Source organism: Patella vulgata, chromosome 9 (assembly GCF_932274485.2).
Source record: "Patella vulgata chromosome 9, xgPatVulg1.2, whole genome shotgun sequence".
Classification (NCBI taxonomy): Eukaryota; Metazoa; Mollusca; class Gastropoda; family Patellidae; genus Patella; species Patella vulgata.
In genome coordinates this window covers 1,524,589-1,552,532 of record NC_065887.2, presented here as the reverse complement: position 1 = coordinate 1,552,532, position 27,944 = coordinate 1,524,589, and the positions used below count along the sequence as shown (strand labels likewise).

The 27,944-nt window shown below is 35.9% G+C and overlaps 1 protein-coding gene across 1 annotated transcript; it reads right to left on the bottom strand.

Moving 5' to 3' along the window:
* LOC126832453 (ubiquitin carboxyl-terminal hydrolase 40) lies at positions 1-27,819 on the bottom strand. Its single transcript, XM_056103428.1, has 25 exons — positions 27,483-27,819; positions 26,093-26,160; positions 25,252-25,365; positions 24,050-24,175; positions 22,073-22,111; positions 21,248-21,394; positions 19,913-20,056; positions 18,815-18,934; positions 18,133-18,273; positions 17,802-17,870; positions 17,389-17,531; positions 16,719-16,882; positions 15,656-15,909; positions 14,798-14,885; positions 13,987-14,060; positions 12,423-12,611; positions 11,565-11,694; positions 10,766-10,905; positions 9,911-10,016; positions 8,441-8,690; positions 7,397-7,462; positions 6,720-6,942; positions 5,888-6,001; positions 4,904-5,004; positions 1-4,049 (listed from the first exon to the last, which is right to left on the bottom strand). Exons 1-25 carry the CDS (start codon positions 27,682-27,684, stop codon positions 3,944-3,946), a joined length of 3,318 nt encoding a protein of 1,105 aa, XP_055959403.1. The 5' UTR covers positions 27,685-27,819; the 3' UTR covers positions 1-3,943.
* Positions 27,820-27,944: the final 125 nt, after the last annotated feature.

Sequence of the window (27,944 nt, the reverse complement as noted above, 5' to 3'; positions counted from 1 at the left end):
TTTTATTTCACAGGGAATCAATTTCATAAATATATATATTTTGTAGTACCTGTACATAGAGAAAATTGATTTACTTGAATCCTCAATATTTACAAAAATATGTTTAACAATAATAATTAAAATATACAAACATGACTCATTAACAAGTAACCTCCCCTTTTACAATAACATCACAATTGTTTGATATCTTCTCATTGCTTGGGGCAAGGTAGTTGTGGGGTTGGGTAGCTCGAATCACCATGGCTAGAGGGTCATCTGGTTCGGGAGCTCAACTTGCCATTTCTCGGGGCAAGATAGTTGTGTGGTGGGGAGCTCAACTTGCTATTTCTCAGGGCAAGGTTGTCGTATGACGGGGAGTTCAACACACCATTTCTGGGGGCGGGGTGTTGGTATGATTGGGGAACACGACACGCCATTGCTGGGGGCGAGGTAGTCATGTGGCAGGGAGTTTAACTCGCCATTGCTGGGGGCAAGGCACTCGCATGATTGGGGAACACGACTCGTCACTAGAATGTCCCAGATTCAGATCTCAAGGAGAGCCCAGAAGAACCTTCAAAATGTTTTAAGCTCGGCCTTCCTTCGCTTGTCTGACGGCAGACAAGGAAACAGGCTGGTCGGGATGAGATGAGAAAGCGTGTTCCTACAGAGTGCACATACAACGCTCAAGAATCTTTGATAGTTGGAATTCAAAAGAGGGTAGGTAGAAATGATGCCGTCTGGGCAGAATTCTCCATTATTCCATGCTATACCTCCCATTACTAAAGAGCCCTGTACCTATGTGAAATATTGAAATGAAAATTTGTCCCAGTTGTATGGTATGGACATAAAACTCTAATTTACTACTGTAACATTACATAAAGAGCTAAATCTGCCTCCTGTAGATCTTATATGAATTATTATTTAGACGTTTATTCACAAGACAAGTTCATTATCAACTCTCTAGATCATTGGATTGCAGACATAAAAACACCCATTAGATCTGGTCAAAACTTCAAACAGTGATAACTTTGCTCATAAAAAAGTATTTTGAATGAAATATTCATTTTTCATTATCTATTTTTAAACTATTATAGCAAGAACGGCCAGCTCTTTATTTAAATCTTACATAATGCATCTTTAAAAGCAATCATATCAAAAGCCATAATCTATCTCCTGTGGTATGATGTATGGATTAACCATCAGGAGCATACTGTATGAATTAGGAACCAACATTAAAAAAATCAAAGTCCGTTATCGATGACCTATTGTCCAAAGGACAAGCAGGACAAGTTAAATATCAAACATAGTCAGATTGACAAAGATGGTCTGACCAGGTGCTTTGTTTAAGACTTCACTGTTGCATGAAATCAAAAGAAAGTTATGGCAACTTTAGATGGTCATAACCTTAACAATTTTTTTAATAACTTTCACTGAAATCTTTTGATTGGGCTCTTTTTAATCCGATTTAATCAAAGCTGGGAAATTATCAACCATTGATAATATGATTTGAGCCTGCATCAGCGACGATGTTAACAATCTATTTAAGATATTGCCAGTATTTTCCTAGCTAATATATTAAATAATTTCAAAATTCCCTCTTCCTCCCCCCACCCACGCAAATAACCAAGTTCCTTTTGTCCCAGCTTGTTTTGGGAACATCTCATTCAAGATAACCCTATGAAAGGTATACACACATTAACCTATTATAGTAATTTTGCCTCTTGCTATTTTTTTTGTGTTTCCATGGAAACAAATCTGATTTGATTTTTATAAAAGGTCGTGTGATGCTGATGACCCATTCTTCGTGTTCTCATCTTTATGCTCTAAATTCTGAGATGAAGAAAGCTAAAAGCATCATATCCTAGCAACATATTTAAAAACATTTATCAGAATATCCCTATACCATAATCTAATGGTCCTGCCATTAACCTAAACATAGATTTTATTTTTTTTTGGCCTAAGGCCCGACCAATTTGAATTTCTGTTCTTTGGGAACACCTATTAAAAAATTTAAAATTTTGCCAATCTGATTAAATTACAGATCTATATTTCGTTTCGTTTTTTTTATACTTTTGATGGCCTACACTACACGAAAATCTGACCGGTTGTAGTAAAAGGTCGGTCAGAGGTCGTACGAACGGCTTTTGACTCTAGGACGTCAGACATTGATTAATCAATCGGCGTTGTCGTTTCTAGTGGGATATCTACAGTTCCGTGCATCGCTAGCCAAGAACTCACCGTAATAGACCGTTTCATTGGCGGTGAATCCCTCACTTCAACCAGAACACGAGTTATATAACAACTCTTCCTGATCTTCGTGTAGGTAAACACGAGTAAAAAGAAATTTTGAACTATAAAAAAACGAAAGGAAATAGGATCTGTGTTTTAAAGGCTCAATACCACTCTTGTTGTAACTGAATAATATGTCCCAATCTTTATTCTGGTCAACAAATTGTACTATTTTACAATATAAGAATGAATTGATGATACAAATTTCATCTTAACACACTTTATTTAAAAATTTTGAAAAATTCAACATAATGGTTTGAAAGGTCTAACCTAAACCTTTTCAAATGAAACTTCGAGTTAAAAATATTTTCGAACCCTCTGGACAAGTAAAATAGGATGTAATGCATAATTTACACAACAGGTAGGACACTAAAACATCTAGTACTTAGATAGAGATATTATTTATTTTCTGGAGCTTTCAAGCCAGCAAGAGTGTTATTGTCTCTTTAATCAGATTTAAATTTTGTCTCTAGTTTGTTCAAGGAGCAAACTGATTTAAAAACAAAACATATTTAGTTCCTCTTCTCAAAAGTATTTTAGTTCCAAATATGTAAGTTTTGAAATTTTAACAAAACATCAGACACTGGGTCCACAAAGAATTAAAATTAAATTGGTTTGGCTTAATGGTCCTTCCTAATAACATAACAACAATAACAACATAAATAAATATATATATATAGATAACACTACAACTTGGATATCGTGTTGTTGTGCTGTTTCAGCAGGAGTTTCTTTATTTAATTAATGTTTAGTTTCAAACCATTGTGGGGGGGTTGGATGGCCGAATGGTTAGCACGCGCGCGCGCTGTATCATACGGTCTGTCATTGAGTCAACTGGCGTGGTTTCGATTCCCCGGTTGTACGTCACAAGGAGTAGGGTCACCTGTCCAACCTCGGGGGTTTTCTCCGGGTCCTCCAGTTTCCTCCCACTGCTAAAGACCCCTACGCGCAAGTGAATTATAGAAATAAAATTGAACCATGTATTAGTCCCAAAATGATCTAGTTTGTGTCAGTGGACATTAAACCCCATTTCTCTCTCTCTCTCTCTCTCTCTCTCTCTCAAACCATTGTTGGCAAATTGTTCAAATTCGGGAAAGTAAACACTTATTATCTAATCTAGACAAACCATTTTAAACTACGGGAGAGAGAGAGAGATGGGTTTAACGTCCACTTGAAACAAAGTACCGGTAGGTCATTTCGGAACTAACATATGGTTCAATTTTAAACTACGCGACAGAGAGAAAGGGGGTTTAACGTCCACACCACACAAACTAGGTCATTTCGGGACTAACATATGGTTCAATTTTAAACTACGCGACAGAGAGAAAGGGGGTTTAATGTCCACACCACACAAACTTGGTCATTTCAGGACTAACATGAAATATTCAACTATTGTTGAAAGAGGGAGAAATTTTATTTCAATAATTCGTTTGCACATAGGGGTCTTTAGCAGTGGGAGGAAACCAGAGGACCCGGAGAAAACCCATGCTGTTGGACAGACGACTCGACTCCTTGTCATGTACAACCAGTAAAAATCCAATATTTTTAGATGAATTCTCAACAAATTTGAATAATTTGAAACTAAACATTAATTAAATAGCGAAACTTGTGTAAAACAGCTACAACTAAATGATACACGAGTTGTAGTATGAAATAACTCGAGATGATTTTTTCGCTACGTGAATTTATCAACTTTAATTGTCAAGGCCACTTCTGGCCGTCGTTGTTTCGGGGTGCTCATGTTGAAACTTGTCTTGTTTTCTTCTTTCTTGTCTTTTCTTCTGAAATAAAACAAAATTAAGTTTAGAATAGTTTCCTCCACTGAGTGGTTGACCTTTGATATGGCACTTATGTTGTTTATAGAAACTTGATATATGTTGTCGATTGCTTTCGTGTCTTGTCCATGGGTTTGTCTTATCGGTTTTGTTTGTGTGTAGCGCGGTCCTCCAGTAGTACTATCTAATAGAAATAATCACCATGGTTGCGAAACATCCACTACAGAGTTATTGCCCCTGTGATAATTTTTGTCTGTGCAGTGGTCTTTAACAGAGTTAAATCGCAGAGAAAAACAATGAAGTGAGACAGACGATTCTACACGTTCAGAATTCAACTACTGACACTTGCATTGATGACATTTGGCCTGCATTCCTTCCCTACCCCATCGAAATACTGAACCTAGTAAAACTACAAAACAACATCCCAGTCCGATCAGAGAGTGTCAACTTTAAAATAAAAAAAAATTAAAAAAAACAAGAAAAAAAACAAAAAAAAACGGACAGCCAAGAAGTGCCAAAATCTAAAAACAAAGTAGGCAAAAAAATAAACAACATAAAACAGTAAAAAAAAGATAAAATAGTGAAAAAAAAAACCCAAACATATAATAGGGAAAAAACATTAAATAGGAAATAAACATAAATTAGTGAAAAACATAAAATAGTAAAAAAAACATAAAATAGAGAAAAAACCCACATAAAATAGAGAAAAAACCCACATAAAATAGTGAAAAACATAAAATTGAGAAAACCATAAAATAGAAAAAAACGTTAAATAGTGAAAAACATTAAATAGGTAATAAACATATATAATTAGTATCATAATTTTATACAAGTTACAAAATAAAATCCAAAATACATACTTCATCTTTTTCTCTTCAGCCAGCCCGCCTAATTCTTGTTGAGCAATAATATCTTCTTCTGTATTAAAATCATTGATATCATCTGTAGACGTTACTACATCCTGTAATATCAAATACAATAGCTTTATACAAGAGGATTGATGTTGAGTTAACAATTTGGTCTCTAAAGCGCTTGTACCCATCTTCAACCTATGTGAGACGAACCTCTTGTTTGGCTCCTATCGCAAGTTTCCCTATTCACGGAGCGATTGAACAAGGAGTTAAAGATGCATTATATAAGATTAGATAAAGAGCTGGCCGTTTTTATAATAGTTCAAAATAGATAATGAAAAGAGAATATATTGAAAATTTCATTCAGATTACTTTATCCCAAGCGAAGTTATCACTGTTGATTATCGTAGCAACGGTACTGGACAATCAAGGAATAGTCTTGATTATCCATTTTATCATTAAAGTTTTAAATCTCTATGGCCTACTACTCTTATACTGAAATCCAACTGCCAAGGGGACTCGTCCCATCCAGCGACTATATGTTGTCCATTGCCAGGCTCTCTGTCCTGCACCACTGACAAGGGGGAACCATGCTGGACAATCGTGATTGAAGTTTCTCGGCTAATAACGGAATCAAAGACGGGTCCCCCAGGTTAGTGAGCCAACATCTTATTCACTAGGCCACCCTACAACCATTAAAGAACCAATTAAAAGTTCATAGATTTACCTTGACACCAATAACGTCACCATCTGATATATAAAATGGTGCCTGACGGGTCCCCCAGGTTAGTGAGTCAACATCTTATTCACTAGGCCACCCTACAACCATTAAAGAACCAATTAAAAGCTCATAGATTTACCTTGACACCAATAACGTCACCATCTGATATATAAAATGGTGCCTGACGGGTCCCCCAGGTTAGTGAGCCAACATCTTAATCACTAGGCCACCCTACAACCATTAAAAAACCAATTAAAAGTTCATAGATTTACCTTGACACCAATAACGTCACCATCTGATATATAAAATGGTGCCTGACGTAAATTCATTTTCTCAACTTTAACTTTTCTCTTTCCTTTTTTACCTTTTCCTGAAGAAGGCTTCGACTAAAATAAAAACAAAAATTCACAATTTAATTTATTTTAGTGACATTTAGTAACTGGATGAGAATAACACATGACAATATTATATAGAATACAAGTTACTTGAACGGTTTTGTTTTCAGCCACCTTTCAACAAGGGTTCTTCCGGCTTATCAAGCAAAGAATTATAAAGATGAAAGAATCGTTGAAATGTCGCTGAAATAAATCCTTCAACTAACTTGTATTCCATATAATTTTGTCATGTGTTATTATAATTTAATGTTGGCAATTGAGGATACAAGTGTCTTTTGAGGGGTGAGGATTCTTCTTTCAAGTCCACTTTACATCTATCTATTATAATCTGAAATGAAAAGAAGTTTAACGTCCTACTGTTCTGCTCCGAACTGGGCTAATAAAGATGGGCATATGCCATACAGTGTGCTATAAGGGAAATTTTGCCCGGACAACGGCAATATGGCCTACTCTTATATCGAATTCCAATTGTCAAGAGATCTTTTATGTGCACGCCAATGTGTACACGGGAGCTCGGTTTTTCGTCCCATCCGAACGACTAGACAGTTGTCCTTGTCAGCCAGCGTCTTACCCACCCTGACCCCACCCCACCAATCCACTTTCTAACAAACTTCCACATCTACACAGATTTCACCCATTGATGGATTATGCCAAAATAAAAAGCTGCAATAAGCAGATTTAGCTCTTACATAATGCATGTTAAACCCACCTGTATTGGTTGTTTCTCTTTGATTATTAACCAATCACATTTAGCTGGCTGATATTTAGCCAATAGAATTTGATTAACTGGTAACGAGAGGGCGTCTGCTATAGTGTGTTGAAGCCTGTCGATGCCAGTACCTGTTGATATATCCCAGATAACCTCTACACCTGCTGTATATGTCTTGGTTCCGGCTATGTGCTGCCTTACTTCCAAAACTATCTCGCTCGTACTGAAATACATAGATATCACCGGTATATCATACCTACAGTATCCTACAGTATTATATGATAGTAATCTACCTACAGTATTATATGATAGTAATCTACCTACAGTATTATATGATAGTAATCTACCTACAGTATTATATGATAGTAATCTACCATACCTACAATATTATATGACAGTAATCTACCATACCTACAGTATTATATGATAGTAATCTACCCTACCTACAGTATTATATGATAGTAATCTACCCTACCTACAGTATTATATGATAGTAATCTACCCTACTTACAGTATTATATGATAGTAATCTACCCTACCTACAGTATTCTATGATAGTAATCTACCCTACCTACAGTATTATATGATAGTAATCTACCATACCTACAGTATTCTATGATAGTAATCTACCATACCTGTATTCTACAGTAGGCCTATTATATGACAGTAAACCATACCTTAATTTTTCTTCTGTAGGTAAAACTTGAATAGCGATATCTTCACTTGAGCGTATTTTATGTCTCCTGTAACAATAATGCACATGTATTTGATTTAAAATAACTTTATATTTAATAATTGATCAGATTAACACAATTACTATGTGACGATTCGACGAGGATACTCTCATCAAATGATACAAAAATAACATTTTCATCAAATGATACAAATATAACATTTTCATCAAATGATACAAAAATAACATTTTCATCAAATGATACAAATATAACATTTTCATCAAATGATACAAAAATAACATTTTAATCAAATGATACAAAAATAACATTTTCATCAAATGATACAAATATAACATTTTAATCAAATGATACAAATATAACATTTTAATCAAATGATACAAATATAACATTTTCATCAAATGATACAAATATAACATTTTCATCAAATGATACAAATATAACATTTTAATCAAATGATACAAAAATAACATTTTCATCAAATGATACAAAAATAAAATGAAAAGTTGGTTTAATATCCTATTTTCTGCAGCAACTGGGCTAACGAAGACGGGCATATGTCATATGGAATCAATATCCCTCCCGTAACTTCACTCCGTGAGTAAGACATTGGTTCACTATCCTGGGCTAACGAAGACGGGCATATGTCATATGGAATCAATATCCCTCCCGTAACTTCAATCCGTGAGTAAGACATTGGTTCACTATCCTGGAGGCCCCATGTTTGAATTTGATCTTCGGGGTTATTCTGTGTGGTTCCCCGATAGTGCAGTGGTGCAGGATGGAGGGCCTGGCATGGGACAATGTATAGTCCCTTGGATGGGCCGAGAAACCGAGGTCCTGTGAACACATTGGCGTGTACATTAGAAAAACCTTGACAGATGGAATTAAAAATTATAATAGGCTGTAGTGCCGCTTTCTGGGCAAAATTGACCTCATAGCATACTGTATGGCGTATGCCCGTCTTTATTAGTCGGTGCAGAACATGTTGTAGGACGTTAATTTTTTGAAGAGTATAAATTGACGTACTTGATTGTGTGTGAATGATCTCTAAGAATGGTTGATGGACGTAGATTGTTTAATAATCTAACACGTATATTATATATACTAGGTAACGCCAGACGTGCGACTTTCGGTAACGTTAAAATTTGCATTTTTAATTCTTCTAATGTTGACTCCTTCCATATATCTATCTCTCCCATATGAATCGATGTTTGTCCTTCTGAATTTGATTGGCTGTCTTTGTCTTCTTCTGATTGATTGGTGCCCAGTAGAAGACCTGCACCGAATGATAAATAAATAAATGGATGGAGAGAAATGGGGTTTGATGCCCACTCAACAATAAATTAATGGACTAAATGTTTTATAACACTGTCTTTAAATCCTAGAAATGTCTGGATCTAGTAGGATGAACAACAAAAGAGAGAGAGGGAGAGAGATGGGGTTTAACATCCACATGACACAAACTAAGTCATTTCCGGAGTAACACATGGTTCAATTTTATTTCAATAATTTGTTTGCACGATAAAATCTAAAGCAGTGAGAGTAAATCGGAAGAACCAGAGGAATCCCATTAGGTTGGACAGGCGACCCTACTTGCCACCTACGACCAGGGAATCGAAACCACAGCAGTTGACTTACTGACAGACCTTACAATACATCGCGCACATGCTACCCATTCGGCAATCCAACCGCTCGAACACCAAAAGGAATGATAGCTTGCAATGCAACGAATATACGTCCATGAATGTTATCACATTGTTATTCTTTTGTAGCTAACTGGAACATTTCAAGACAATAAAAACTGACCAAGAGCATCAACCTATGAATCAATGTTCAGAAATAATTAAAATTTTATATGCTTCTAGAGCTCTAAAATAAATAAAACCTATACTAGCTAATTATAACTTCAGCTGTTGGAGTTATTGGCTTGTAGAAAATCAATAGACTTTTTCATCTCCTGAACATAAACATTGTATACAAATTTCAAATATATTGAATGATAACCGTAGGGTCCACAAATATGTCATTGGCCAATTTCGTATATCAAAGGAAATGAAATGAAATGAAATGTGCTTAACATCCTACTGTTCTGCTCCGAACTGGGCTAATGAAGACGGACATACGCCATACAGTGTGTTATGGGGGAAATTTTGCCTGGACAGCAGCACAACGGCCTACTCATATATCGAATTCCAAATGTCAAGGGATCTTTTACGTGCACGTCAATGTGTACACAGGACCTCAGTTTTTCGTCCCATCCGAAAGACTAGACAGCTGTCCTTGTCAGGCTCAATATATCAAAGGAACACTGTGTATAAATTTCAAGTAATGCTAACTTTAGTCTTGAGAGCATCTACTGAGAGCATCTACAAGCAATTGTGGAAGACCGGACAGACAGACAGACAGACAGACAGACAGACAGTGAGGGTGATCCAAATACTAAAGAAATAATACTTCCATAATAATTACTAAATATAAATCTTAATATTATGTTACCTTGAAGGCCATTGGTAAACCATGTTAATAAACCAGAGTTTTGATTGGCTGTTGTTGGAAGACTCGACAGTAGAGGGTAAAGCCAAATAGTTAAAATCAGAAAACCCTGAAGTAGAAAATCAGATCAATAAAATGTTTGTGAATAAAATCCCCAAAAGTATATTTATAATTTTGAAAACTAATGAAATGAAATTTTAGTTTAAGGTATGTTTTTTGTGCACCAAATATGACAACTGAGATAAACACTTGGGCCTACTCTTATTTCAAATTCTAACGGTCAGATCCAGTGTTTCTAACTGGAAGATATCGCATTTCTAATCTGGAGATCCAGCGTTCCTAACCGGGAGATCCAGCGTTCCTAACCGGGAGATCCAGCGTTCCTAACCGGGAGATCCAGTGTTCAGTGTAAATAATGAAAGGAATTGAACATTTTTGGGACCGATATTCCTTTAGTGATTCAACTTTCCCAATATTCTAGTTCATATTATATCAAATTCCAACTGTTGAGGTTATTTTACGTGCACGCCAATGTGTACATGGGACATAGGTTTTCCATACCATTCGAATGACTATACGTTGTCTCTTGCCGGACCCTCCATCCTTCACCACTGACAAGGGTGAACCCAGCCGAAGAATCCGGTGAACTTTCTCGGCCAATGGTGGGTTCGAACACGGGACCTTCAGGTTAGCGGACAATGCAGGGATCGAACACGTGTCCACCAGGTTAGCGAGCTAATGCAGGGATCGAACACGGGACCTCCACAGGTTAGTGAGCTAACATCTTACTCAGTGAGTCACCGTGCACCCCTCCCCCTCAAATGTCGATCAGAGACTTCAATTTGATCAAATCCTCACCTTTACTGGTAAACGGCCCTCTTCTATCAACAAATGATCTCCATCTTGAACTTGAAGTTGATTCAAGGTCATATGAAGGTCATCTAATACATCAGTAGGTTCACCACACCAGTTAGTTTTACGTAGATGCCAGTTCTCACCTACAACAGTGTCATATAAAAACAAAGAGTGAGAGAGAGAAATGAGGTTTATCATCAACTTAACACAAACTAGATCATTTCCAGACTTACAGGGTTTAATTATTTGCTCGTGCATAGAGCTCCAGGGGCGGATCCAGGAATTTTTGCATGAGCCAGGTTTCTGTTAAGGAAATATGACAGTTGACAATGCATAATGCCATCATCGTTTCCAAATTACGTAGGCATACATACACACTAAACATTGATGTAAAGTATTAATTATGATATCACATGTCTATATCATTATCTCACACTTTGAATGCCCATCCCATCCCACCATCTGATGATAAAGAAGGCTAAAGCACAAGACCGTAGCACTTTTCTAATGAAAGGTTATTTTACAATTTTTTTTATGTAGCTGAGGGTGGGGGGGGGGGAGTTGGGTGTTGAGGGTTGTATTGGATCTTGCCCTGGGGGTGTTTAGCAATGGGAGGAAACCAAAGGATCTCAAGAAAAACCACGAAGCTGGAGAGGGGACCTTACTCCTTGTCACTTATAAGTTTGGGATCCAAACTACACCACAGGACTCAATGACAGACATGATAGAAAGTGCACGGCCATACCTTTAGCAGCACTAAACATGCTGAAGATTAATAGTTATTGTGGTGGATTTAACGTACCTGGTAAACCAGATTGTAATAACATAGCATCGAGACATTCTTGTACAGTAATAGTATTATCTAAAATAATTTCTTCTTCTTTTATTAACATATTCTTTACAGGTTTTACTGGTGCATACGTTAACTTTATCTATAATAATAATAAAATATAACAGATAAAAGGAATGTTACCAGGCGAACTTAATTGTTGGCACTGGTATAGTTTTATTTCAGTATTATGTACAGTCTATGGAGCAATAGTCTCAAGCTAAAAATAACAATATAAAAAAGATCACTCTTTGCTAATTGCTTCAGGGAAATGAAATGGGATTTAACGTCCTACTGTTCTGCACTGACTGGGCTATTGAAGACAGGCATACGCCATACAGTGTGCAATGAGGGAAATTTTACCCAGATAGTGGCGCTACAGCCTACTCTTATATCAAATTCCAACTGCCAAGGGATCTTTTACGGGCATGTCAATGTGTACATGAGACCTCTGTTTTTCGTCCCATCTGAACGAATATTTGTTGGCCCTTACCAGACCCTCCGTCCTGCATCACTGACAAGGGGAAACCACGCCAGAAAATCTTGATGAACTTTCTCGGCCAAGGCAGGGATCGAACACCCGACTTCCCGGCTAGCGAGCCAACGTTTTACACTGGGAGCCACTGTAGCTCCAACATGTATCAGGTGATAAAGTAATGCTCTGTGGGAGGTAGTTTGTAAGTCTAATAACTATAATTATTCACTCTCTTGTTTCTAAGAGAAAGATTATATAATGGGAGATAACTCAAAAGGATTCCAATAAGTAATAAAGGGGGAGGAAACTCTTCCATGAAAGGTGGCAATGGTACACAATGTATATAAGATCCTAACCACTGAGTTGATTATAGCTGAAAGACTTGGTTGAGGTGTTGTAACAGTATTATCACAGGATGTTGATGATGTAGTCTGTAAGGCAGTGTTGGTATCTATACAATTATTCTTAGTAAAACCTATACTAAAATCACTAGAATTTTCACCATCTAATACTATAGTATATACAGGTGGTTCACTATTTCCTATCTGTAATATAAATATAGGTTATTATTCACCAGGTAACAAGGCTTATGGTAAATTAAATCAAGTTTATTCTACTCTAAATCTTAGATTGGACTTGAATCCATGGCACTCGATTGATAGGACTTAGCAGGACTTGAATCCATGGCACTTGATTGACAGGACTTAGCAGGACTTGAATCCATGGCACTTGATTAACAGGACTTAGCAGGACTTGAATCCATGGCACTTGATTAACAGGACTTGAATCCATGGCATACGATTTGCAGAACTGAGAGACGACTCAAATCCATGTCACTCAATTTCTATTCTGTCATTTTTGAGATTAACATATGGTTGCTGTTTTCTTCTCTATTGTGTAGTTATACCGGACTTCTTTGTTGTGTTTCCTTCGTGATGTAAATATAACTACAGGTTAGTTCGTTTCTACAACTTTATTATTAAAACCTCTTTGCATCAATGTTCCTTGTTCTCAATAACTTGTTTATATAGCTTTTGATGGCTGCTCTGACAGACTGGGTGAGCTCTGATGAATTTCGTTCAACACCCTCTTTTATAACCCTCTAATTTCTTTACATTAATTTCCTTCCCAAATATGGAATAAACATCCCAATACCCCAAAGACCGAGAGAAGAACATTACCTTATTTGGTCTACCAAACACTATCATAAACAAGATAGTATTTGATGGATATTTTGATAATGGAAAGAACATAACCAGTGTTTTTACCAAAATATCACTGTCTTTTATATATAAACATATAACTGAATTTAATTTGAGTGAGATTTGACTCTATATAATTAGTTTAAGATACAATGTGGTCGTAAAGACTATTTCTAACTACTATTCATCAAATTCCATATGACAATATGTATGTAAGTGGACCTCAGTCTTTCATCTCATCCAAAATGTCTTTGTCCATCCTTTAGCTCACTACTCATATAAAATTGCAGAGAGAGAGAGAGAAATGGGGTTTAACGTCCACTCGACACAAACTAGGTCATTTCGGGACTAACATATGGTTTTAATTTTATTTCAATAATTCGCTTGCGCGTAGGGGTCTTTAGCAGTGGGAGGAAACCAGAGGACCCGGAGAAAACCCACGAGGTTGGACAGGCGACCCTACTCCTTGTCACGTACAACCGGGGATTCGAAACCACGCCAGTCGACTCAATGACAGACTTTATGATACAGCGCGCGCACGCTAACCATTCAGCCATCCAACCCCCCCATATAAAATTGCAACACCGGTTCTTCAAGAGTGATGAGTCAAGTGCTTGGACTAGTACAACTACCATGGTAGTGCCATCTAGCACCCCCCACTGTGACAAATGAACGTATATTATGATAAAAAAAGATAATCTATATTTTTCTCTCTCACCTGGTTTCCATCCCAGACTAATATTTTATCACCATCAACAATAGATACATCACCAACAGTTTTACTAACATCACCTGAAAAAACATTAATCAATACATTAATCTCATATAAACAGCTTTCTAAAAAATTTCATAGTATGCAATACCTTGTATGACATGGGGACGAATACGGTAATAGAATTCAAGGGATTGATTTACCGAGGCATGATAGGGATCTATTTGGTTGTTATTAATAACAGGAATATATGTATAATCAGCATGCTTGTATATTTACCGAATTATCAATATTATTGTTACTTGGATCATATGAACTGAATGGGGCAGCATTCATCATTTGCCAGGTGGTGGATTCTAACAAACTTATCACTGTTAAGGATCAGCTGATTCCTTGATTGACTTCTCATGATCGATGTTCCAGTAATAATTAAATCTTTGTTACTAATAATAATATCGTCACTTATAAACTTTGATACGAAAGTAGACTGATGTATGATACCATAACTAGCTAGTTCATTGCTTTATCAATCACTGTTGATTAAGATCTCTAATTCAAACAGTACATACACGTACCTGTCAGATATTTTATACAGTACATACCTGTCCGAGATTACATATTGCTACATACCTGTAAGGTTACATATGGTACATACCTGTCCGAGATTACATATTGCTACATACCTGTCAGGTAACATATGGTACATACCGGTCTGAGATTACATATTGCTACATACCTGTCAGAGATTACATATTGCTACATACCTGTAAGGTTACATATGGTACATACCGGTCTGAGATTACATATTGCTACATACCTGTCAGACATTCAAAGACATGTAAACCAGCTGGAGATTCCTTGATTCTGTTTAAAACAGGATTAGATGGAACCAATTCTCCTCCTAGCTGTAATTAAAATAAATCAAGACTCATATACAAAATACAACAACACCCCAACATGAACTTATACAAAATACAACAACACTTCCATATAAACTCATACAAAATACAACAACACTCCAACATAAACTCATACAAAATACAACAACACTCGCACAAACTTATACAAAATACAGCAACACAATCATATAAACTCATACAAAATACAACAACACTCCAACGTAAACTCATACAAAATACAACAACACTCCAACATAAACTCATACAAAATACACAAATGAATTGTTGTTTGCTCTATTTCCATCATCAACTGGACAAATGTGTGGGATCATCTGACGTGTATACCAAACAGACTTGATCTTTATTCAACAAAACATTTTAGTCTCCCTGGTACGGGAGCCACGGTGACTCAGGGAGTAGGATGTTGGCTCGCTAACCTTGAGGTCCCATGTTCGATCCCTGCGTTTGCCAAGAAAGTTCATCAAGATTTTTTGACGTGATTCCCCCTTGTCAGTATTGTAGGACGAAGGTCCTGGCAAGGGACAACGTATAGTCATTTGGATGGGATGCAAAGCCGAGGTCCCATGTACACATAGGTGTGCACGTAAAAGAACCCTTTGACAGTTGGAATTCAACAAAAGACTAGGCCGTAGCGCTGCTGTCCAGGCATAATTTCCCTCAAAGCACATTGTATGTCCATCTTTATAAGCCCAGTAGGAGCTAAACCGCAGGACATTAAACCACATTTCATTTCATTTCATTTACTGTGTACCTACCTCCATAATAGCCGATAATAATTCTACCATCGTGAGCCGTCTGTCAAACATCAACTCTAACCACGGAACGAGAGAATCTGATCGTGTTTCAAGGACACCATTGTTTACGTTATATTGTGAACTGAAGTGAATCTGTAGCGTTATTTTATTTATTAATTCATCGTAATCGGCCCGCTGTTTCTCTAACTCACGATTCTCCATCTCTACTTCTGCCAATAAATCTTTACCGATACAATAACTCGGATTGTTTCTGGCTGAAAGTACAAAGGGCTATACCGAAACACCGGAAAACACCGAAAAACAGCGGAAAACAATTGGAAAACATCGGAAAACTACCGGAAAACCACTAAATACCGGAAACCACCCTAAATACCGGAAACCACCCTAAATAGGTAACCCGGAGAAGGGCTATACTATAAACCGGAAACTAACCGTAACCCTAACCCTAACCCAGGCACACAGAGGACCAGGCTCCCGGTTACCTATTTAGGGTGGCAGTCTCCGGGTTACCTATTTAGGGTATTTTCCGGTATTTAGTGTGTTTTCCGTTATTTAGTGTTTTTCCGGTGTTTTCCGGTATTTAGTGTTTTTCCGGTGTTTTCCAGTATTCAGTATAAAATGGTGTTTTCCGGTGTTTTCCGTTATATTGTATTGCCGAAGTACGAATAAGGTTTTAAGATCAGTGCAACATCTTTATCGATCATGCGAACATGAACAACTGCGTATCCAGTGTAGAGAGGAAGAGAAATTTAAAAAAATAAATAATTTCAAAACAGGAGGTTAATTATGATTATTATATTATTAGTGGTTGACCCGGTTGCGACTTAAACTAGAAGTAATATCACTCTGTAACCCAACGTGGTCACCCCGCCACTCGATCATTTCAACAAACTTAATTTATTACAATTTGAGCCCTAAATTACAAGCAAATCACTTGAAACCGCAAGTCGTAATGCAACAACAGCACGTCTATGTCACATGTTTTTTTGAAAAAGGGGTCTTCAGTGTATATAAATTCTGACCTACATTTTATGCAAAGAATGATTTTAAGTAAGATATTTACCTTCGGAAGGTCTGGGTAAGTTTTTACGTCTATAAAACAGCATATAAGCACTCTCTCTTCCATGAAACTGTTTCTCTATATCGCTAGTTCTGATGGGAAAAACTCTGGCATCGTCAAAATCATACCAACATCTTCCCTCTTCAGGAGGAGGTAACTCTGGTCTACTGTAAAAACATATAATTAAATACAGTGATTTACCTTGTTTGCTTTTTATTACACAGATGAGTGGTCTAGTGGTCCAACACGTAAATCATATGGTATGTTATTGAGTCAAGTATTAAGGTTTTCAACAAAGAATAGGGTCGACTGTCGAACCTCACAAGTTTTCTTTAGTTTGAGGTTGGATGGCCGAATGGTTAGTGTGTGCATGTTGTATCATAGGTCTGTCATTGAGTCAACTGGCATGGTTTCGATTTCCCTGTTGTACGTGACAAGGAGTAGGGTCGCCTGTCCAACCCTGTGGGTTTTCTCTGGGTCCTCTGGTTTCCTCCCACTGCTAAAGACCCCTTCAAGCAAGCGAATTATTGAATCTCTCTCCCTCTCCTTCCTCCCATTTCCTCTCTAAACACACCAACTTATTGCTTTCTTTCTCCACCCCCCTTCCTTATTCCTTAGCGTCTGCTGAAGTTTATATCTGAATTATCATTCGGAACAATGAGGTTATATTTACCATTTTACATCTGTTTTATCTCCATCTGTTGATTGGTTATCAGGTTCTTTATTACTAGTATCTGATATACGATTGGTCGATTTCAGATGTATCATGTTTTTTGATTGGTTGAATTCAAACACATCATCATGCTTTCTTAAAAACTGTAAAAATATATAATGGATTTCCACATAAGCAATTTTGAAATAAAACTCTACGGATTTTAAAGATGCATTATATAAGATTTAGATAAAGAGCTGGCTGTTCTTGATATAATAGTTCCAAAATAGATAATTCAAAATGAATATATTGACAACTTTAATAAAATTACTTTATTCTGAGCGGAGTAATGACCATTTGACAAACGTACTTGACCTAGTTTAACATGTGACCTTTGTTATTGGTCCATATCGATAAATCGTGAATATACGAACCTTTGTCATTGCTCCATATTTTTGTTTAAATCTACTGTTCCATGATACACCTGTTCTTTTAACCATGGCCTGAAATAAAATGGGGTTTAACGTCCTACTTTTCTGTACCACTGGTCTAATGGAGAATAAATCACATCATGCTGTTGGTTATGATGGAAATATTGCTATTATTTGCAATTTCCAAATGTCAGATCTTTAATGGGCTGCCAATAGCAAATACAGGACCTCAGTATGAAAGGTTCTGAACTGAAAATCTGCATTTAAATAAATAGATATTTTGCAATGAAATGGTAATATAGCTTATTCTTTTCTTCTCATATAATTAACTTACCGAGCCTAGTTTATCCAGTTCCATAGCTTTATTATTATTTTCATTTAACAAAGCTTCTATTAACTGTAATGGTGAATCAAACTCTTGAACATCCAGTTTCTTACTTTTTTCACTAGGAATCAGTTGTATCTCTGCATCATCCTATATAACAAAAGTCAAAAATTACAACGCAAAAAAGACGAAGGAACGAACGAACAAAAGAGGGTTTAACCTCCTAAATTTCTGCACCAAATGGGCTAAGAAAGACAGGCATACGCCATAAAGTGTTCTGTGAGGGAAATTTCTTTCAGACAACAAATGGACAATCAGCGATGATAAGATATTAAGTGACAGGATTATACTTGAGTGAAGATGTCTTAATTAATCATAAATGGATATGGATTAAATTGTAGTAAGTGTATGTATTAAATACATATAGTTTTGTTTTGGTCATTTTATGTGCTCTTTAACTTACTGGATTATACCACGTCCCTAGATTATCGACATCTCTGATATAAGATATTTACTTACAGGATTATACCACGTCCCTAGATTATCGACATCTCTGATATAAGATATTTACTTACAGGATTATACCACGTCCCTAGATTATCAATCGACGTCTCTGATATAAGATATTTACTTACAGGATTATACCAAGTCCCTAGATTATCAACGTCTGTGATATAAGATATTTACTTACAGGATTATACCAGGTCCCTAGATTATCGACATCTCTGATATAAGCGTGATAATGTCCACCATACGCTCCACCTTGATGTATTACAATTGAAAATAACTCGAACTCATCACAAACACTAGGCTGAAATATAACATTTTGTTTTTACAGTAAATCAAATGCAATAAAATGGGGTTTAACATTCTAGCTTCATCTAGGTTAATAAAGACAGGTTTTAGATATGTTAATAAAGACAGGTTTTAGATATATTAATAACTCAAATATATAACACGTGATATCAGGTGGTCAATCAGGTAAGCATAACCTGCCTAAATCACAACACTCATCATGAATTATGATTAAATAGAGAAGTAGTTTAGACTTGAATTTTAGAAGTTGAAACTGATATTAGCTACTATAATATTAAATTAATTACATACAAAGAAGCTTTGTAAACTTTGATCAATATCCAATCAGAAATTGAGGGGTTGAGGGTACAGTAAACAAGTGGTAAGGGCAGTAGCAAGTATTGAATGATTAAAATGGGAGGGGCATGGAACCAGCAACAGTATTTAAGTTAACAATCTTGTGCCTTTATTTCTGTTTTTAAAGTTCATTAGAAGACCTGTATCTTTACCAGTAGATAGAATTATGTTTTTTGTAGAGGAATAGATGATTTTATTAACTCCAAAGGGTTATCAATGATCTAGATTACTTGAATGGAGAGAGAGAGAGAAATGGGGTTTAATGTCCACTCGACACAAACTAGGTCATTTCGGGAATAATATACGGTTCAAATTTATTTCAATAATTCGCTTGTGCGTAGGGGGTCTTTAGCAGTGGGAGCAAACCGGAGGACCCGGAGAAAACCCACGCGGTTGGACAGGTGATCCTACTCCTTGCCACGTACAACCGGGGATTCGAAACTTGCTAGTTGACTCAATGACATGTCTTATGATACAGCATGCACATGATAACCATTTTACCTGATTGGTGTATGGTGTCATGTTTATATCATGGTGTAGAGATTACCTGACTGGTGTATGGTGTCATGTTTATGCTATAGTTTAGAGTACCTGATTGGTGTATAGTGCCATGTTTATGCCATGGTCTAGAGATTACCTGATCTGAATATGGTGCCATGTCTATGGTTAAAGGAAAAGAGAATTTTCCTGATTCCTTGTATCTCTCCATCTTCTGGAAGTCGTAACTGAATCGTAATAATGATACAGATAGTATTGGTGGAAGCTTTCGTAGTTTAGCACCCTGTAAACGACGAGATAAAATAAAACATACTATACAATCCATTCTACATATTATTATTATTATTATTACAGCATATTTATAGTGCGCCCTTTCATATAACATGTTCAGGAGCACTTTACAAAGTGCAATGTAATCATAAAAAAACAACAAGATTATGGACATGTTAACGATTGTAAAAGACTGATTAAATAAATGTGTAGCGAATAAAATACAGATTAATGAAAGGAGCTAAATATCTGACTCAATATCATCCATAATATTCTGAATTACATTTCAATATTGGTTAAGGGGATCACTTGGCTAAGTGGGTAAGACGCTGGCTCGCTAGCCTGGAGGTCGGGTGTTCGATCCCTGCATTGGCCGAGAAAGTACATCCAGATTTTCCGGCGTGGTTCCCCCTTGTCAGTGATGCAGGACGGAGGGCCTGACAAGGACAGCTGTCTAGTCCTTCGGATGATACGAAAAACCGAGGACTGTGTATACATTGGAATGCACGTAAAAGATCCCTTGGCAGTTGGAATTCGATATAAGAGTAGGCGATAGTGCCGCTGACCGGGCAAAATTTCCCTCATAGCACACTGTATGGCGTATGCCCGTCTTCATTAGCCCAGTATAGGAGCAGAACAGTAGGATGTTAAACCCCATTTCATTTCATTTCATTTCAATATTGGTCCATTTTAAATCAATATTGATTTAGTTATCTTGTGAAAAAATGAGATCCTAATATCCAATATTTAAGACAAACGACAAAATAAAAATTAAAAAAAAAATGTATAGAATGGACTAAGCAGGCGTAAATGACTGTTGTTCAATTTAGATTGTTCATATATTTCACCGAGCATAATGGATTAGAAATGAAAATAACTGGTTATATCAAATCTACACTAACTATGTTCACTACATTTATGGCAAGGTTTGGAGGCTATTGTTCTACCACATTCCAACAGTTGTCATGAAACACAGTCATCAACATCTCCCGCCCATGTATACCAAAACTGTAGTCAAATTTGTTTCCATGGAAACACAAAATTATTAAATCTGAGAATTTCTAATAAACAATAGGTTGTTGTGTGTACAAATTTCATTGGGTTTGTGAGATATAATCTAAAAATAAAACCAAGATAGACAGACAAAACCTATTTCATATCCCTCATCTAACTTTGTTCGATATGGGATATTGAATAATTTTACCTTTTTAGCGTTGACTAGTTTATTGCAAGTTTCACATTTATATTGATTTTTTCCGTCCATTAATTCTGTTTCCTGATAATATCTACATAATGCTGTTTTCAGATCAATATTACCAGCTACAGTTAACGTCAAATCCAAAAAATCTTCCTGAAAAATTCAAAATAATTTCAGGTGTCAAAGGTCGCTGATGCTGATTTTTTGAAAAACGCCTAATTTTTCAGAGAAAAAAAAAACAAAATAAAAGAGGCCCATTAAAAGATTTTTAAGAGTACCTTCAGGTGGCACTTGCTTGTTTATAATAATAATGTGAATATTCGTAATTACCATCGACAAAAATTAAAACAGAATATCAATGGTATATAATCTCCTGACTTCAATCAGATTAAAGAAAGAGAGAGAAATGGGGTTTAACGTCCACTCGACACAGACTAGGTCATTTCGGGACTAACATATGGTTTAATTTTATTTCAATAATTCGCTTGCGCGTAGGGGTCTTTAGCAGTGGGAGGAAACCGGAGGACAGGAGAAAACCCTCGAGGTTGGACAGGCAACCCTACTCCTTGTCACGTACAACCGGGGAATCGAAACCACAGCAGTTGACTCAATGACAGGCCTCGTGATACAGCACGCGCGTGCTAACCATTCGGCCATCCAACCCCCCATCATAAATGTAAGGGATTAATTGACAATAGTCTAGTTTAATGTAAGGGATTAAAAATTGATCAAATTTGCCAATTTAAATTAAAAGTGAAGTATAAGAGACTTGCTTGGACATTTTATTTGTTATTCTGATGACATAAGATTAATTATTAATTAACTACTTACCTCCCTTTCTCTACAAGTTTCACACTCCATGCATTTAATCTGTTAAATATAACACAAGTTATATCATATAACACAAGTTATATCATAATCTGTTAAATATATCATAAGTTATATCATAATCTGTTAAATGTATCACAAGTTATATTATAATCTGTTAAATAAATCACAAGTTATCTTATAATCTGTTAAATATATCACAAGTTATATTATAATCTGATAAATATCACAAGTTATATTATAATCTGTTAAATATATCACAAGTTATATTATAATCTGTTAAATATATCACAAGTTATATTATAATCTGTTAAATATATCACAAGTTATAATATAATCTGTTAAATATATCACAAGTTATATTTGATAATAAAATGGCTGTATCTGTTAAATATATCAAAAGTTATATTTAATCATAAAATGACTTTATCTATAACAAGTTATATTTATTATAAAATGTCTTAATCTGTTAAATATATCAAATATACTCAATTCTTTTTAAATCAATGGTACCAGTATGTATCTGACTTTCAACAGTTAACCAGGCCCTGGTTTCACAAAACATTCTAATACTTAATTTAAGAATTTACTCAACTTCCAATCACTGTTTATGATGAATATTTTTGATCCAGAAACAAAAAAGTTTGCACATAGTTTCTTATTGATGTATTTGATATATTAAACAACAAAAGTTTTATAAAGGGTTATATTTTAAATACCAGCAGCTGCCAGGCAGGATACGCCCACATTTTCGAGAGATGGATAGAGAACAAGCTAAAAAAAAAAGTGATGTTTCTAACAATCAGGGGCCATAATTCGGGAAGATACTGTCCGATATGTGCGAGTATGGACAGGAACCGAGATCTTTGGATTATAAACTTACATTTCAAGTTTTAACAAAATCGGATAAAAATTGTGACCTCTATAGGGTCCACAACCTTGATATACCATATTTTTACGTTATTTGAGAAGAGGGGTGGTCATTTTATCTGTCATTTTTGGGCCGATTTTCACGAAATTCGAACTCAGCTCAGCTTTCCTTAGGGTGTAATGGTGATATAATAATACGTTTTTTCAGATCGGATAAAAATTATGACCTCTATAGGGTCCACAAGCTAAAAACGCAATTTTTTGTACAATCAGGGGCCATAATTCAGGAAGTTACGATCCGATATGCGCGAATATCGAAAGGAACCACGATCTTTGGGTTATAAACTTATATTTCAAGTTTCAACTAAATCGGATAAAAATTGTGACCTCTATAGGGTCCACAACCTTCATATACCATATTTTTACGCTATTTGAGAACAAACGGCGGCCATTTTGTCTGTCAGTTTTGGGCCGATTTTCACGAAATTTGAACTCAGCCGTCCTTAGGGTTTAACTGTGATATAATAATATGTTTTTTTAAATCGGACAAAAATTATGACCTCTATAGGGTCCACAAGCTAAAAACGCGATTTTTCGTACAATCAGGGGCCATTATTCAGGAAATTACGTTCCGATATGCACGAATAGCGAAAGGAACCGAGATCTTTGGGTTATAATCATACATTTCAAGTTTAAACTAAATCGGATAAAAATTGTGACCTCTACAGTGTTCACAAGCTAAAAACATGATTTTTCGTACAATCAGGGGCCATAATCCATGAAGTTACAGTCCGATACATGCCAATATCGAAAGGAGCCGAGATCTTAGGGTGATAATCATATATTTCAAGTTTCATTTAAATCAGATAAAAATTGTGACCTGTAGACTGTTCACAAACAATTGTGGACGGACGGACAGGGGCAACGACAATATACGTCCACATGAAAATGTGGGCGTATAAAAATAAGGCGAACAATTTTTAGTAAATTCTCAACTTAAGTGTGAGAATGTTTTGTGAAACCAGGGCCTGATTTACAACAGAACCATGATAAAGTTGTGGTAACAAACCTGATTAACAATAGAACCATGATAAAGTTGTGGTAACAAACCTGATTAACAATAGAACCATGATAAAGTTGTTCTATTAAGTTGGTACCAGATGTTCCTGCCAACGAATCACTGATAGCACTAAATAATATTCTATTTAATTCCTGTACATCATGCTGTTGTAGTTCCTGATAATATAATTATTCAACAGAATATATTTTAAATGAAAATGATTTATTTCTATACATTTAATTAGTACTGTTGATTAATATATTATAGCTACTGTAGAGAGAGAGAGAGAGAGAGAGAGAGAGAGAGAGAGAGAGAGAGAGAGCCAAAGAAAACTCATGCGGTTAGATAGGCAACCCTACTCCTTGTCACGTACAACCGGGAAATCGACAAAACCATGCCAGTTGACTCAATGACAGACCTTATGATACAACCCGCATGCACTAACCATTCAGCCACCCCACCCCCTCGTAATCCTAAACATGCAAAACCAATGATAGTAGTATATAATTTAAAGAAGCTAAATCGCTAATATTTGGGACCTAGAAATTGACACAAATGGGTCGCAAGTTGCGACTCGCAACACATATAATAATGTAATACGAATATATATAAATTATATTCAACCATTTCCGTTTTTACTCTAATTTCAAATCAGTTATGTTTGGCGAAATACGCCAGAAATTCTCAATCGAATGGCAGTCTCTAGTATCTGGTTATTCCAGTCTACACCAATAGTATTTATTGCGCATGGTCTCCAGATAAGAATATGGGACCACCGTTTGACATGACTTGTAGAAGATGTCTAGCCTCGTTCTTTGAGTCCTTTGTCACAAATGACACTGAAACGCATTATGGTTCAAGATTCGTGTACCAATGGTAAAATGTTTATTTTGTCTTAAATATTGGATATCAGAAGTCCATCTTTTCCTGGTAAGATCACAACATCAAAGTTGATTTAAATTGTTTTCAATGTCGAAGACTTGGGATAATATTGAGTTAGAGACTAAGCTACTTTAAAATAACAATACGAAACTGAGTTTGGCTTTGCAATAAATTATTAATTTAATTTTCATTTAAGACATCAATCAATAAGCTTATTAGTTTTTATGTACAAAAACATTTTTCAACAATACAACGATACGATATACATACAATTCTCGTATCGATATAAATGTTACTTTCTGTTGAATTTTATTTTGACCTCTTGTACTTTTTAACTAAATATTCTCAAGATAAAAAATTATATTATTACCTCGTTATTTGACCATCCAAAACTTTCCGTGAGCTCACGTGTAGAAACACTCTGTCTGTTACTTAGCAACACTCTTACAAATAATCTCTGTAGTTGTAATGGTATCACTCGAACCTGAAACAAATAAATTACACATAGTATTTAGTCTTATTTACAGTTCCGAATCCAATAACACATAACCATTCAAATTTTTGTGTGCAGTTTATCTGAACAATGCCACCAATTAAATAATGCATTTAAATCTGATTAGTGTAGAACAGAGGTCCAAATGTGAAAGGAATCATTTCGAAAAATTACATCATTATGAGCAACAAATGTATTCAAATATCAAAGTACCCTTAAGTTGGATGATATTAAAACATCATACAATATTCTTAGCTCTTATTAAAGATACATTATGTAAGAGACTAAGATTTAGAATACAGAGCTGGCCATTCTTGCTATAATATTTTATTCTGAACGAAGTTATCACTGTTTGTAGTTTTGACAGGATGTGGCATTGATTGTTTATTATCATAACAACGGTACTTGTTATTCGAGACTTGGCCTTGCTTCTCCATCTAAAAATTAAATCATTAAATGGCCAACCTGTTCTAATCTACTATACTTAAAACCACAACTGTCCGATGGTCTAGAGAGTTTATTATGGGCTTGTCATGTTAATAAATGTCTAATTAATAATTCATATAATATTTGAAGCCAAAAGAAAGACCTGCAATAGGAAGATTTAGCTCTTGAATAATGCATCTTCAATAAGCTAATTGTGATATTTGACCAAACGTTGTATTTTTATATAAAATAATTTAATTGATATACCAGTACATTTAATCTAATTAATTACCTTGGCTCCTATTTTTTCTCTATCCTGAAGATTTCCGAGTTCTTCTCTAGGGATTTGGAACAAAGATTCTGAAATTATATAATCAACTAATGATTAAACAACTCTATTTATATTACAACTGATTGGATTAATAAACATACAGTATTGAGTAAATAGAAGTCACATTCTCAGTTTTATAGACAGTTGATTGATATTCACAAATTATATGCAATCCACAGAAATTCCTTATCAATTTTTATATTCTTTTACAAAAAATTCTAAAACTTTTAGATATTGTGTACCGGTATGTAAATATACAGCCTTTTTAAAAATCTTCTACAAAGTTTGCATTACATAGTATTTACTGATAATTTGCCCTTGTAGATTTCGACATTAATTATTGCTATGTACTTTCAAATGTGTTCAAAGTAACATTCTGTTGATAATAGCTAATGTACTGTGTGTGTGTGCATGTGCGGTGCTTAACATCCGCTCCACTTAGTGTGATATTGTGAGAAGAGCCAAACAAGTAATCGTTCCCATTTACTTGGTTAAATATGGCTTATGAGTAGCAGTGTCTGAGCTAGTATTACGGACAGCTGTATGGGCTCCGTACAAAGGTTTTGCTTCTGGGTAATAGCTACACCCTACACTAGTGTACTGTTTTCCATTAAGGCGATCAGTATAACTGTCACCATTATGTTGGCCTGAGTGAAGTTATATAAAACTTCAGATAATAAGCAGTCAATTTGTTGGTTTTCACGTGGAATGGAGGTCAGTACTTTTAACTTGGACCCTGACAGCAAATTTTACTAGAACTAACCCTATCCCTAATCTTAACCCTGATTACATAACCTTAAATCACCTCATATCGACATCAAACAGGATCGCCCATTACAAGGGCGTATCAATTCCATGGAAACCTTTCTCGGTTAATACTGGGATCGAACATGCCAATTGCAATGTCTTACTCAATGAGCCACCATGGCTCCTCACCAATTTCATATAATTAAATGAAATGAAACGGGGTTTAACGTCCTACTGTTCTGTTCCTACTGGGCTAATGAAGACGGGCATATGCCATACAGTGTGCTATGAGGGAAATTTTGCCCAGACAGTGGCGCTACGACCTACTCTTATATCGATTTCCAACTGCCAAGGGATCATTTACGTGCTACGCGAATATATACATGGGTTCTCGATTTTCCGTCCCATCTGAACAACTAGATAGCTGTTCTTGTCTGGCCCTCCATTCTGCACCACTGACAAGGGGAAACCATGCCGGAAAATCCTGATGAACTTTCTTGGACAATGCACGGATCGAACATGCGACCTCCCGGGCTAGCGAGCCAGCGTCTCACCAACTTAGCCATCGTACGTGGCTTCCATATAATTAAAATAAATGAATAACCTCTAAATTCAGGTGTTAGAAGTAATGTCTGTAGGAGTGAATTCAGGTAACATGTGGCTCCTTGATTCGTAATTCCTGCTAGGTTACATTTAAGTCGGGGTCTGGGAGGGGTTGGTATTCCTTTGGAGTCGACATAACGGGAAGTGGCGTCTGCTACACTTCCAAAACCTTCCTCGTCATCCCCAAAAAGATTACCAAACATTTTGGTTCAAACTTTTAAAATCCCATAAATGGTGTATTTTCTTTGAATCTGACTGTCACATAACATGAACGTCGTTTTCCAAGAATTTCAGGTACAAAATGAAACAAAACAAAACTTCATTCCACGCGTTGTTGTTCCTTATTTCTCACTTCCGGTTGTAAACATTAGCTGTGCAGTAAATGGCTAATCTCGAGTACTTTGGTCAAAAGAAATTCCTTCCTCGATAAAACCGTTAGAAACTACATCATTTCTAATATCTA